Genomic DNA, 15,444 nt, shown 5'->3' on the forward strand with positions numbered 1-15,444 from the left:
ATTCAGAATTTCATAAACATGTCTCATTTTCAAATTTTCCATATAAATAAAAAATGTTCACATTTTCAAAAAACGTCCATGGTTTTCAAAAATTTCTCAGATATCCAAAATTGTTCTTGTTTCAAAATTTCTCATATTCAAAAAATGTTCATGTTTTTAAAAACTGGTCATGAATTTCAAAAATTGTTCGTGCTTTTGCAAAATGAAATGAAATAAAAAAACCTTAAAAACAGGGTCGATTTATTGTATGGTTTGCTGCAGTAGCCGATCCGCATAAGTACGAGAACACCTATTTGACACTTTTTCCATGAAAATGCTCAAATGTTGGGCAAATGCACAGACCGTCCACAACTAGGCCGGCTGTTATGTACTGTAGAGATGAGTCCAAGCGATTTTCTTTTGTATTTCAAACATTCTTCTCAAAATTTTAAAATGTTCTCTAATTTAAAAATACTTTCAAAATTAGGAGATGTTAGTATATTTTAAAAGGTCACAATTTTTTTAAAATGTACATGAACTTTGGAAAAAGTTCTGAAAGTTAAGATTTTTTTCTCAAACATAAAGAATATGCATATTTACTATTTTTGTATAAAAAATAAGGAAAGAAATAATTGAAAATGGAAAATAAAAAGTTTAAAAACTGGAAGAAAATTGGTAAGGAAATAACGTCGAACATGGAGAAAAACTAGCAGACCCAGCTACTTCGCACCCTATGCGGATGGGCGACAATTTCACGCAACTAGAAGATACCACGTGCGTTGCTGCGGGAATTACTCGATGGAAATTGGTTTTAACATGAGAATGAAAATTTAAAACACATATAACTTGTTAAATATTTAAATTTGATTATCCATAGTTGTAACAATATTTATTTAATATAAGTAGAATAATTGAATGAAAATTATTTTCTCATGCACAGTTGAATGTTGTGGTGGGTATTTTTTCATGCATGATTGCATGTTGAGGTGCGCCTTATGACACTCATAATTGTATTGAATGCCCATGAGCAATAGATCGAAACCAGATGTCGACTGGCTTGGTGGAAGGCGAAGGGCAATTCGAAATGAAGGCTATCCAAAAATTGGAGTTCACTTTTTTTTCCGGGGATACATGCCTTTGAGATTTTGCGAGTGGAAGTAATGCAAAACAAGATTGCTGGATCTAAAACATGCACCGAACGGGCTCGCCTTTGAAGCTCGACAATGATGAAGTTGAACCGACATAGTTGAGGACAACACGACGAGCCAGATGGAGCAGGACACGGTGCGACGCCACATGGATGACGAACGATGGTTGGTCACCGCCCGAGGAGAGGCTGACATTGGCGGCAGCAGTTGTCCATGTCGATGGCTTTGCCGATGCAAACCGATCTTTTGATGTTAGTACATATATGTTTTTTTTTGCTTGCCTACACATATTTATGTTTTTCAATACATTTGTAAAAGCTTAGGCACGCTATTTTTTGGATAGAAATAAATGTGGACCAAAAATAAAAGGGGGCATTTTCCACGTGACATGGCATGCAGCTCATGTGCTGTGCACAGGTCGGCCCTGCGCCGTTCACGCGCAGAAGCACAGCCTGTGATTGTGAAAGAGGGAGTAATAAAACTGGAAAAGTGAAACGCGAGAATCGTGAGGTTCGGTTGGTTTGAACGACGACGACGGCGGACGGCCCTTTCCTTCCTTCCTTGGCTTCTACTCCAAGTCGCTTTCCAACTCCGACCCCTTCTCGTCTCTCCTCTCCGACACTCGGTCCACCGCTGGCAGTCGCTGACGGGTGGTCCCCGTGGACCCGTGTCCTTGCCTGCCTGCCGCTAAAGCCGAAGCACGGGACGCGCCCGGCCGAGCTATAGCTGCTTCTGGAAAAACTGCTGCCTCGCGTCCGCATGGCGCCCGGCGGCACGATGCCCCCGTGCGCACCCCACCTCATGTTCCGCCGCCCGGACCTCGCCGCGCCTGCGCCTCACGCCGCCGTCATGCCGCCTCCTGCCGCCGCTGGTATGGACAGGGAGGGGGAGGAGCGCCGGCTGAAGCTGTCCGATTTGGAGTGGGTGGCCGACCTAGGCGAGGGCGCGAGCGGGGTCGTGACCAAGGTGCGGCTCCGCGGCAGCACCGCCGGCCCCGCGTTCGCGCTCAAGGTCGCGCACTACCCCGACGACACCGACGCGGGGAGGGAGCAGGACGAGGTGCTCCGCCGCGCGTGCGGGGCCGGGCCGCCGTCGCCGTACGTCGTGCGCTGCCACGCCGTCCTCCGGAGCGCCGGCGGCGAGCCCGCGTGCCTCCTCGAGCTCATGGACGCCGGGTCGCTCCACGACGTCCTCCGCCGCCGGGGCGGCCGCGGCGGCCTCCCGGAGCCCGCGCTGGCCGAGGTGGCCGCGCGCTGCGCCCTCGGCCTGGCGCACCTCCACGCGCGTGGCGTCGCGCACCTCGACCTCAAGCCCGACAACCTGCTCGCCAGCGCACGCGGGGACGTCAAGATCGCCGACTTCGGCGTCTCGCGGATCTTCTCCCCCGACGGCCACCGCTCTCCTCGGGTCTCCGTCGCCGTTGGCACCACCGCGTACATGAGCCCCGAGCGGTTTGCGCTCAACGCCCAGGCCGGCCCGCGTGGGGCATGCGCCGCCGACGTCTGGAGCCTGGGCGTCACCGTCCTGGAGCTCTACTTGGGGCACCGCCCTGTCCTGCCCGCCGAACGGACGCCGTCCTGGAAGATGCTCAAGGAGGCCATCTGCTACGGCGATCCTCCTTCGGTGCCGGAGAGCGCGGTGGCGTCGGCGGAGCTGCGCGGGTTCGTGGAGGCGTGCGTGCAGAAGGATCCCGGGAGGCGCGCCACGGTGCCGCAGCTGCTCGCGCACCCGTTCGTGGCCCGCCGGGACGTGGAGGCGTCGCGCCGCGCGCTACGAGAGCTTATCGTGGAGACCATGTAGGATATCAGGACAGAGACAAGATCAATTGTATTCTTGAGATGAACTCTACTACTGTAGTTCTTTTTGAGTTATTTGTAGCTATAGATTGTGGTGAAGATTTCTTTCATCAACCTCAACTTTTAGACAAGCTAGGTACTCTTTTTAACTATTCTTATTAGTATCATGGTTTTTTATTTGTCTCTCAAAATGGATTTGACAATCCCAAAAGTAGTTTTGGTCTAATTCAAATTTCCTGATTTATCAAATGGTGTAACATTTTTTTTGAAATGCATGATCATTTTTTGATCAACGAACATTTTATGCATGAATAAATTATTTTGTAAGTCACGAACAGTTTTTGAATTTTTATGACATTTTTCCTATCATGAACATTTGTTGAATTGGCGAGATTTTGTTCAATTTGATTAACATTTTTATAACACACGAACTTTTTAAAAAATCATGGAAATTTTTTGATTTCCCGAATATTTGTTTTCAAAATTTCATTTTTTTTCAATAAGCAAGCATTTTTTTATAAAATTCTGAACATCTTTTGTATCTGCAAAAAAAATACAAATGTTTTTTATCACTTATAGGTGGCATTGATGAGTAATATTTTGCAATTTTCGGGCAATTTCTGTGGCGTACTGCCAGAAACAATAGCCCATTTATTATTAGGTGTAGATGTATAGACTTAAGTTTTGGATTTAAGAATTATAGAAAAATGAAAATCGAAATATCCTTGAAAATTATATGTTGGGGGTAGATATTGTCGGAAATAGATATGAAGCAAATATGGAGTGGTACAATGACAGAAGCAATTATTGTCAATAATCCCTTAGAATATGCAAAAGAATAAAAGAAAAGAAAAAAACTAGTCATGAGTGGTTAGCTATCATAAAAAGGAAAAACTAGTTCAACATTCCAACATGAATGTAGATAGTAGCAACCACGTGGTAAGGTATTTAAATAACCCAACATATAAAAATGAATGTAGATAGTAGCACCTGTCAAAGTTATATAATGCAATGTCGAATGTTTCATTTTTGAGAATCAACCAGGGCTCGTGGCATATATCAAAGTTATATAATGCATGTCAAAGTTATTATTTTAAAACAAAAAATAGAGGCTCGTGGCATTTTAGACTCCATATTATATTATATATTAATACATAGCCCAATGTTTTGAGCGAGTAAGATGAGACGTGCAAGTTTATGCAAATTTGATATTGAACCAAGAAGAAAGATGAAACCAAGAAAACCACACATGCGTTTTAATGCAATTTGAGTTGAATGATACAATTTGGAACCAAACAGCTAATTGTATTTTGCCATTAAAGAACTTACAAAAGAACAATGCAAAAATTTGAGGACACATTCCTCATAGATTATTGTATATTCTAGAACTTTTTATTTTGAACATTGATATTTATGCAATTTATTTACTTATACCTAAAATAGACAACGATGCGTCTAGAAAAAGACACAAACATGTACATATATTTGTAGTTCATCAAAATGTCACAAAATAACTTGTTAAGACATACGATTTTGTTCATTTTAATTTTGTCTAGTCTACCGTCTTAGAACTAAAACAACTAGGTTGCACTATTTACAATTTATGATTTAAACTAAAATTAAGTAGTATCCATGGGTCAAATAAAAAGTATATTAATTAAAAATGAGAATTATGTAATAAAATATTATATTTGAATATCAATGGTTAGTGGTTAAAATTAAATTTTGAAAAAATGAGTTATATATAATTTTAAACAAGTAAAAATATTTAGTATAAATAAATAATAATTGTTTTATTTTTAACTATAGACTGAGCGAAAGAGTAGTTTTTTCCGATTCTCATTGTAGTGAGAGGAACGGGTGGAAAAGTAAAAAACTTGAGCTCGAAAATGGACAGCTATAGCGAGACCCGGAGGATGCAAAATCTTAATCCAGTCTTTAAAAAAACTTTTCCACAACTTACAGATAGACTTAAACATACAATTTCATGATGTGGAGATGTCTAGAATTACAATAAAGATGATGCTTGTGCTAGAGGTGATCTACTAAAAAAACATCAGGCAAGGGTGATGGTGGAAAATAGACGAAAAAACTGTCTTACGAGGATAGATTTTGAGGTTTTCATGCTATTATTATTTTTGCTACTTTTATAATGACTGATAACTTCATTAAGTTTCTAGTTTGAAAAATACATTAGATCACTAGATTGTCTTCTTGTACTGGTGTTGATGATCTATTAAGTTAGGTACAGAAGATATGATCGAAATTTTTGATCGTATCAAGAATAGTGTCTGTTGTAAGGGGTGTGCTTCCTCATGTACTTATAAAATGATTCTGGTTATATTTGTAGATATAGCTTTTTGATGCGGAGCATCCTATGGTCATCCCCATGAACGTACCTTCGTCTCCCAAGACATCAAGCGGACCAATGACTAGAGCTCATGCAAGGGCAATTAAAACTGAGGTGAACTCACTCCTCTCCGAACTTACACATTCCATATGTGAGACATGGCTCCTGCCTTAAGCGGAGACAGTATGTGTGATCAGGTACCTGGAAGAAGGCCATGGAACAGCTACAAACAATGGACAAGACGGCAAGGAGACCAAGTGCTAGAAGCAAGAGAAGAAGCTGCCGACAAGCTATAGGCACCGGACGACCGGTTGTTACCGGATGTCCGACACACAACAAATTAGCCAACCATAAGGGCCAACCGACATACGCTACAGCGGCCAGATGACTGTCAAGTACCGGACATCCGACGTGCTACAGGTCCCGGATGACTGGACCCCACTAGATATCCGGCGCGCCAGGACCAGTACCAAATCACCAGAAATCCGACGCCTCCGGACAACCGACCCACACCGGAAATCCGATGCTGGCCCAACAGAGCCAAAACGCCAGAAATCCGAGCACATCGGACGTCCGGTCCTTCACAAGCCACTAGACGACTGGTAACTTCCGGACGCCCGGAACTTCCTGTGCGCAGCCACTCGAGTTTCGAGCCATGTATCCCCCTCTCTCTCCCTAGACTATATACACCCCTTCACTTGGACAAACTAGGGTTAGCAAAGTGATAGATCAGATTAGAGATTGAGGTTTTCTTACCCTCTTCCATGGAGATCAAGGCCTCCATGTGACAAGATCCCCTAGTGGATTGAAGACCCCTTCTAGGAAAGATCCTCTTGGATATCAAGCCCTTAATTCCTCTAAGGATTGGGATGAACTAGTTCCTCTTTGCCTTCTTGTGTTGGATTTGGACCTTTGTATCCCTCTTGTGTATGTGGATTTAGCATATGTGCCATTGGGATCTTGATCAATTGAGTGTTCTTCTTGTGTTGTTTTCTTGATTTGCCTCTTTCCCTATCACCAAGTGTGAAAAGGTCATGAATTAGGGTTCCACCCTACATCACTTTTCATAGTTAAATATTGCATTTGTGAGAAACAACAGTGGCATTCAACCATATTGCCCTAATCAAATACAAGGGTAAGTCCACTATCACCTTTTGGATGACTGTTGTTCTCGTATCTTTAGGACAACGACATCCAGGCGACTCTGAGATGCTGACATGTTAAGGTCAATCTCACCATATCTTTTGCAAGCTTGATTAGTCGTCTCACCGCTATCCACCCACACATCGCTCACAATGGTGGATGCTGACATGTGGGGCGACACGTGTAGGGAGCTCCTAGGGTTCATCGGGTCAACGTATCTCGATGAGCTGCACCACGTGGTGGTGACCGAGATTGTCGGAAGGCTCAACGTCCTGGCACATAATTCATCGAGGTGGGCTAGCTAGGCATTGTGGATGCTGCTGCACAGTCGTATACATGGACGGCAGTGCGCTTCCAGGTGCGCCACGGCCACATTGGATTTTGTGGCATATCGGCCCTTCTTTATTTGTTGTTGTCGAGGAGAGGACATCTATAGTGGTGTTTCTTGGCAATCCGGTTAATCCGCTCAGTAACTAAATTAACAACCGATCACTCCATAAAGTTTGTAATCCTTTGAGTGCGGCATTTGTTAGGACGGGTGGAGCCCTTTTTTAATAAATTTAAATTTAATGTTACAAAAAATAAAAATAAATCTACAAAGACATATACATGTTGTTTAAGTATCCGTGAAGTTTCGATTATACAAATACATATACATCTTCTTTTAGGCTACGCAGAACAAATCTGGCCCAAATACAACAAATAAAAGGCCCACTTCAATCTATGTATTTGTCATTTTTTTTGTACACCGAATATGAGCATATATATTATTGAATTTTTTTACATGTATACTACAAATATATGTTTATGTGTTTATTTTTTTCTAGATTTTTTGAGCTGTGGAAATAGTATTTCTTTCTAAAAAGAAAAATAGCGGGCTCAGCACCTCTCTCATATGCACTTTTAGAGAATCCTTGGGTTGTTGAATAGACAACCGAACATTTTCCTTTTGCATGGTGACAACTGAACATTTTATTAATTACTCTTTCTTCATTACATACAAGTATATACATACAGTACAAAAGACTTCACATTTCTATCTAGAAATTCTACTAGAATGTGGCTTGCACATCCTTTTGAGGCGGTGGCAGTGCATTTTGTCCGCATCTCATTGTGGCGGACACTATAATTAGATACTCTGAAGTAATCTAAAAAATATCAAATCAACAAGTATTTTAGTACCACACACGATCATGCTAGTACTGCACATGATCATGTTGATTTATTTTTTTTGCGAATACGCTAGGCAAGCAAGTAAGCTGCAAAGCGTTGGTGACGGGTCGCTCAGCCCGAGTACAAAGCTAGGCGACTACTCAAGTAATGGTCTAAGTCCGTGGGTGTCCGCTCATGTTGATTTAAACTGCATTATAAACACAAGAAAGTTTACAATCACCTTCAACTAACAGAAGATCCCCAAATAGCATGGATTTTCAAACAAGCACCATCTGTGGGTCTAAGCAGAAGCATATTCAGAAAATTAGATGAGCTAGTCCAGTCTAAACAGAAACATATTCAGAATCGATCCCAAGGTAACTTTGTATCCATATATAATGAGCTCCCAATTTAACGATGTAAAAAAAAAAAGAACTCCCAATTTAAAGAAACGGCCAAGGCCATATCTTCTCCGCCCTATCCTACAGTGCATACAGTACCTATCACACGATCTGGCGGCACATGTACATTCTGCCATGTGGCACCCAATTAACTTCCTTTAGACAGTAAGATAAGCTGAAAGCATGATCCAGCTCGCCAAGATGACACACGTTTTTTCTTCCTTTCTTTCAAAGGGCATATTCATTACTCATTAGCAAACAGAACAGAGATGTAAAACCTTTCCCTGTTCGTACAAAAGGTCTCCAATAAGATGGCCCAAATGGGTCAATTTCTAAATATGAATAACCAACCAATAAGTTGAATGATCCATCATCCCAAAACCTTTCGACATTTTCTGGGCTTAAAGGCAATGCACGCATGTATTAATGTAGAAACTTTACTCTGTATTCGACTCAAGGGTTCTAGTCCTGAACCAAACAAAGCAACAAGTAGCAGGCTTTCCACTACGTGAAGAAAAGAAGAGTTCGGCTCATATGGGAGTCAAGTAACCTGTAGGTACAAGATCATTGCTGAGCTTGCAACACTTCTTTGTGAGCGGATCAACCCTGACGTCTGCAATCTCACGACGCCAGTTAAGCCAAGGTGATTCAGCTCACTTAGCCCAACAGCAGCCGCCGCCAGGGTGGTGACCTGTGCATAACGGCAAGCAAAAGCTCATGGCAGGCACACGTGTAACTTTTGAACTCTGATGAGAGTGAGGAAACTCCTATATATAGTCCTATTTGCAGCCTCAACGAGGAGCCAGTAGTTTTCTTTATACAGAACAGGCAGAAGATACCACCCGTATTTAGATTATGAAGAAGTAACAAAAACTGAATACAACAAAGAGACAAACAGCTAGAACCATGTGACAAGCAACCACTTTATACGAAATGCACATCAGGCAAGTACGCAGGGTTTGTCCTGTGTATAAATCAAATGATTGTACTCCCTCTGTAAAGAAATATACTTTAGTGATCTAAACGCTCTTATATTTCTTTACGAAGGGAGTAATTTGTTAAGAATATCGAGCTAGCTCACTGCCCGCTTGTCTTGGGCATAGAGAAACACCATGAACACACAAAGGAAAAGCATGGAGAGAAAGAGAAAAGGAACCATATTTGTTGAAAAGGAAAGGCAGGAAAAAAAACTAAACTGCGATGGTATACTCACCTAGACTTCACAAAGTATCGAAATTGTGCTACTAGGCTGCTTGGCCAAATTTAGAACTGCCACCATGTGTAATAACTAATAAGTCTAGCACCATACAAGTCCGCCCGCAAGTGCAGTCAAATTAGGCAAAATTGTGTTCATCCTACTTTTCAGATAATCATAGAGATATGCTCTGCACTCATAAAGAGCAAAGAATATTTAACTTAAGTACTGATGGATACTACTCCAGCCTCCTTTACTGTGCTTCTAACTCGCTATCTCTCAGTATATGAAACAAAACAGAGCTTGTAACCAAGCAAGTTTCTTGCATAGGAACAACCGTCGTATTTAGACACGTCAACTTGTAGCTTTTGCATGGTGTATATTAGAATCACCATGCACATAGAAAGAAAAAACACGGAGAGAAAGAGAAAAGGAACCCTAGTTGTGGAAAATGAAAGGCAGAGAAAAAAAAAGTAAACTGCGATGGTATACTCACCTACTCTTCACAGAGTATCTAAATTGTGCTACTAGGCTGCTTGGCCAAATTTAGAACTGCCACCATGTGTAATAACTAATAAGTCTAGCACCATACAAGTCCGCCCGCAAGTGCAGTCAAATTAGGCAAAATTGTGTTCATCCTACTTTTCAGATAATCATAGAGATATGCTCTGCACTCATAAAGAGCAAAGAATATTTAACTTAAGTACTGACGGATACTACTCCAGCCTCCTTTACTGTGCTTCTAACTCGCTATCTCTCAGTATATGAAACAAAACAGAGCTTGTAACCAAGCAAGTTTCTTGCATAGGAACAACCGTCATATTTAGACACGTCAACTTGTAGCTTTTGCATGGTGTATATTAGAATCACCATGCACATAGAAAGAAAAAACACGGAGAGAAAGAGAAAAGGAACCCTAGTTGTGGAAAATGAAAGGCAGAGAAAAAAAAAGTAAACTGCGATGGTATACTCACCTACTCTTCACAGAGTATCTAAATTGTGCTACTAGGCTGCTTGGCCAAATTTAGAACTGCCACCATGTGTAATAACTAATAAGTCTAGCACCATACAAGTCCGCCCGCAAGTGCAGTCAAATTAGGCAAAATTGTGTTCATCCTACTTTTCAGATAATCATAGAGATATGCTCTGCACTCATAAAGAGCAAAGAATATTTAACTTAAGTACTGATGAATACTACTCCAACCTCCTTTACTGTGCTTCTAACTCGCTATCTCTCAGTATATGAAACAAAACAGAGCTTGTAACCAAGCAAGTTTCTTGCATAGGAACAACCGTCGTATTTAGACACGTCAACTTGTAGCTTTTGCATGGTGTATATTAGAATCACCATGCACATAGAAAGAAAAAACACGGAGAGAAAGAGAAAAGGAACCCTAGTTGTGGAAAATGAAAGGCAGAGAAAAAAAAAGTAAACTGCGATGGTATACTCACCTACTCTTCACAGAGTATCTAAATTGTGCTACTAGGCTGCTTGGCCAAATTTAGAACTGCCACCATGTGTAATAACTAATAAGTCTAGCACCATACAAGTCTGCCCGCAAGTGCAGTCAAATTAGGCAAAAATTGTGTTCATCCTACTTTTCAGATAATCATAGAGATATGCTCTGCACTCATAAAGAGCAAAGAATATTTAACTTAAGTACTGATGGATACTACTCCAGCCTCCTTTACTGTGCTTCTAACTCGCTATCTCTCAGTATATGAAACAAAACAGAGCTTGTAACCAAGCAAGTTTCTTGCATAGGAACAACCGTCGTATTTAGACACGTCAACTTGTAGCTTTTGCATGGTGTATATTAGAATCACCATGAACATAGAAAGAAAAAACACGAGAGAAAGAGAAAAGGAACCCTAGTTGTGGAAAATGAAAGGCAGAGAAAAAAAAAGTAAACTGCGATGGTATACTCACCTACTCTTCACAGAGTATCTAAATTGTGCTACTAGGCTGCTTGGCCAAATTTAGAACTGCCACCATGTGTAATAACTAATAAGTCTAGCACCATACAAGTCCGCCCGCAAGTGCAGTCAAATTAGGCGGAATTGTGTTCATCCTAGTTTTCAGATAATCATAGAGATAAGCTCTATACTCAGAAAGAGACAAAATTACTGCAACCTCCTTTACTGTGCTTCTACCTCGCCATCTGTCAGTATATGAAACAAAACAGAGCTTGTAACCAAGCAGGTTTCTTGCACAGTATATGAAACAAAACAAAGCTTGTAACCAAGCAGGTTTCTTGCATAGGAACAACCCTCGCATTTAGAGACGTCAACTTGTAGCTTTTGCATGATTTATATTAGTATCTGTCACTATTTTAGTGAGCCCTGGGAAATGCCAATGTCAAGATCATCCAGTAAACCTATGGCCTGAATGATCATGGTACCAACCCATGAGGCAGATAACATATATGACTAGCTCACTTGTCCATGGGCAATACGGTTTCTCTACAAATAAATGCGTTATTGTCTCATGACTAGCCACAGCCGATAGGATGTTAGCTTCAACGAAAATTGCAAATGTAATTCAACAAAATATCAGCACAATAAGGCCAACAAGATCATGACAACAAAGATATATAACATGAAAATTGTTGGAAGATAGCATTGAGGAACCAACCCCCCTTTGATAGTAAAGATTACGAGATTTGCGGTTGATCAAGCCTGGTTGAAAGAAAATTTGACTGCATAACACAAAACATCAAAGCTGGATGCAAAGATCTACACGTTCAATTTTCTTGGCATGTCTTGAATTTGGCCCAAAAGTCTTTCATAGACAGACACAAAAAAAGGCAACCAGAATTTCCTGACACTGAAAGGCGACCACAATTTGCTGGCTCTGAAAGGCTGAGAAGATCTAACCCATCAAAGCTTTACAACCACTGTAGAGCATGATGCCCTTTTTTTAATCAATTTTTACAGTGAGCAATCTAGGCAGACACAATGTTACGGGAGATGGCATTTAGCCATGCAATGCAATCATATAAATACAAAAGCAGCTCAGCATAGTAAATGATTTTTCCTACCTCTAAAACATGTGGCTTGAAAATCCTCTCTAGCCGAGACCTTTCTAGCATGAACATGAATGCAAAGATACATACATCTGGTGAGCACCTTTCCTATCTCCATCTTAATTACCAATGCTACTACAGCCGCTAACAACGATAAAGTCCTCACGAGCAAAGACATCGTATTTTAGATGAGTGTGATGGAAACTATCTCGTTGCTTAACTGTAAGTTTCCTATAAAATCACTGCACTGCATGTACTCCCTCCGTCCCATAATATAAGACGTTTTTGCAAATTATTTTAGCTTGCGAAAATGCCTTATATTATGGGACGGAGGGAGTAATCCCCAATGTAAACTCGACCGTCTCTGATCATTTCCCTAACAACAGGCTCTCTTTTTAACAATAGCAACAAATTGCTACTGTGACCTTTCCCTCTACCGTTGCCCTGAGTACAAGATGAAATGACAGAGAGCCAATGTATGGGTGATAGGCAGAGGTGCGTTGTTGTGGGGGTTTGCTGATTGGAGTGGGTCAACCAGTGCCTTCACATCCCTTGCAGTGCAAATGCATGCCATTACAGCCTACATCCTTGTTATGCTTTGTGTACCCATTACATGCTTAACAAGAATGCACATAGCTTACTGCCCTGAACCTAATCAGGAACACACGCAGCCTTTCAGCCATGACAACAACCAGGCTAAAGATCCAGGTACATTTTACTCACGACAACTCCTACTCTGTGCTCCATCTCTGTTATTAATGAACAAAAATGCAAGCTTAACATTTAACATTGGTGGACAACAAGTTACAAACTAAATGTAAGCTTGCAGGAAACTAAAATACTTCAGACATAGAGAATATATTAGCTTACCACATACGAGCTACAAGAGTGGCATCAATAACTATTACATGAAGGCGAATAGATTAGTGAATAGGTTCATTCATACAGCTAAACATTCCCATTGGAGAGCCAGTGACTGATTCTTCATAGCTAACCAACATTGTTCAAAGCAACAAAAGGGCATGCACCCAGACACCAACGGAAAAACAAACTGAGGTGCAAAAGGGCATGCACCCTATTGTATGCCTAATCCAACACACAGATTCAGAACTACTACAAGATTTAGCATATAGTACCCAACAACTGATGTCTCTACCAAGTCGCTAGTGCCACACTGAGTACGCCAAGTCTCTAGTAACCGTCTGATTTCCACTCCGCAAAACAGGGAATGTAAGGAAGACCTCCCAGGAAATCTCCAGAAGAAGAGACAACATGCACTTCCTGGTTAGTCATATCATATGACAATGCCTTCTCCTTACCGTCAGTAAAGAAAATCAAATCACAATCCGGATGAATTGCAAACGTCCGGTAGCACTCACCTTCTTTGAGAGAATCTCGTCCGATCAGTTCCAAGCAGCTAACAGTACACTTTAGGTTCCACTGTCCAGTAGCATAATTCTCAAGAATCCAAACAGTGAGTTGGCAACCATCTTGGTTGTCTATACTCGAGGCATACAAGCGTCCCTGCGACTGCCCAACAAAAGGAACAGCACTGTCATTTTTCATAATGGCAGGTGGCATTTTAATTTCCATGCAAGCATTCCCCTTCATGTCCACTGTGACTATTGACAAACGAGTATACCAGTGCATAGTGCCATTCAGGAAGGCACCAAATCGATGTGTTCTGAGATAATGACGCTGACCCTGCATGGCAGTCCATCCCCCAGTTTCTGATGAGCAGAACATTGTCATGGAGAGGCCAACATATTTTGGGATCAGGGACACAAATACCACAAAGCGGGAAGGAACTGCTGGGTCAAAACCCAAAAAGTATTTGCGTCGGGAGAAATGGTACAGGTGTCCGTGTGCCAGGTCGCCCAATTTTATAGGAGGTAGCGAAGTCCACTCCTGGGTAGCAGGGTTGCAGACAACATAATCGGCGCCATTAGCCTCGGTCCTTGTGAAGCTTTGATTAGGCTCACCTTCTGGAAATGAATTCCAACCGTGTTGCATAGGCTGGGGCGATTTCAAGCATTTGCAGAGGAGAAGGCTGGTGCTGCATTGTTCGACATAGAAGCATTCATAGGTGCTGCGCAAGAAAGGGAGATCAGGGTCGACCATCGGAGGGCCTTTCCCCGACAAATTGTGGAAGCGTAAACCGCGATTCAAGTAGAAGAATCCGGAGAGCGTCTGCGGGGACCTCTTGCGGGCGCCGCGGTCGGAGCAGAGGGTAAGCCATGGCCTGGACACGCACTTGAAGCGGCATTGCGACCTGTAGGGCACCCGCGACAGGATCTCCATGAGGATGTCCTCGGGGATGCTCACCTCGGCCTGCTCGTGCTTCTGCTTCTTCTTATTCTCCTCCTAAAAATGCAGAGAAAATTCGTTTAGGTTCCAGTGCCATCTGCCAGATCGATTATTGGAAAGAGGATGGGCGCGAACCTCATACTCTACGGAGACGACGGGGAGGCCGGGCAGCAATGGCGGCGGAAGCGGGGAAGAACGGGATGGATCCTCCTCGTCGCGGCGTTGCCCTCCGTGGGCGGCCGCCGGTTCCCCGTACACATGCCCGTGCTCGCCTCCTCCTGCTCCTGGCGGCAATGCCTCCGCCGGCTTCTCGTACCCATGTTCGCCTTCGCCTCCTCCTCCTCCTCCTCCTCCTCCTCCTGGCGGCATTGCCTCCGGCGGCTCAAACGTCGCCAAGCCTAGGGTTAGGGTTAGGGTTTGTGGGAAGGGGAATGGAGCTTGTGTTGGACTTTTTTTTTTTGAGGGCTAGAGCTTGTGTTGGACTGTGCGGTGTCTTCCTCGTCACTCACTCACTGCGACCCACTGCCTTTTTTTATGAGAAGATGCGACCCACTGCCTTTGAGAAATAATGGGAATGGGCAGGGCTGCTAAGGTCGGCCCAATTGATTCTGATATTTTTCTCGGCCTGCTCTTCAAGTGTTACCGGGGGCAAAATTGATTTTTTTTTTCTGTCTACAAAAAGAAGACTAGAAATCCTATCTCCACAACAAAAAAATCATTTGAACTCAAAAAAGAAGATGAAAAATGCTTCACAAAGGGTCTCCCAGCAATGCTACATCGTACATGCACACATCTGCCTAATTAATGTGTGTCGATCCAACTGATGATCGGCATATCAACGAAACGAACCAATATCATACTAACATGATGCATATAGTTTATTAGGTAGATATATGAGAGATATGAGTCATATGACAGTTGATCCTATCCAGAATAGAAGTTGTTTC

The 15,444-nt window shown here is 42.5% G+C and overlaps 1 protein-coding gene across 1 annotated transcript; it reads right to left on the reverse strand.

Moving 5' to 3' along the window:
- Positions 1–13,040: 13,040 nt before the first annotated feature.
- Positions 13,041–15,000, reverse strand: LOC123181217 (putative F-box protein At5g62660). Its single transcript, XM_044593478.1, has 2 exons — positions 14,633–15,000; positions 13,041–14,554 (listed from the first exon to the last, which is right to left on the reverse strand). The coding sequence occupies exons 1-2, from the start codon at positions 14,864–14,866 to the stop codon at positions 13,382–13,384; spliced, it is 1,407 nt and encodes a 468-aa protein (XP_044449413.1). The 5' UTR covers positions 14,867–15,000; the 3' UTR covers positions 13,041–13,381.
- Positions 15,001–15,444: the final 444 nt, after the last annotated feature.

The sequence above is a fragment of the Triticum aestivum genome, chromosome 1A, assembly GCF_018294505.1.
Source record: "Triticum aestivum cultivar Chinese Spring chromosome 1A, IWGSC CS RefSeq v2.1, whole genome shotgun sequence".
Taxonomy (NCBI): domain Eukaryota; kingdom Viridiplantae; phylum Streptophyta; class Magnoliopsida; order Poales; family Poaceae; genus Triticum; species Triticum aestivum.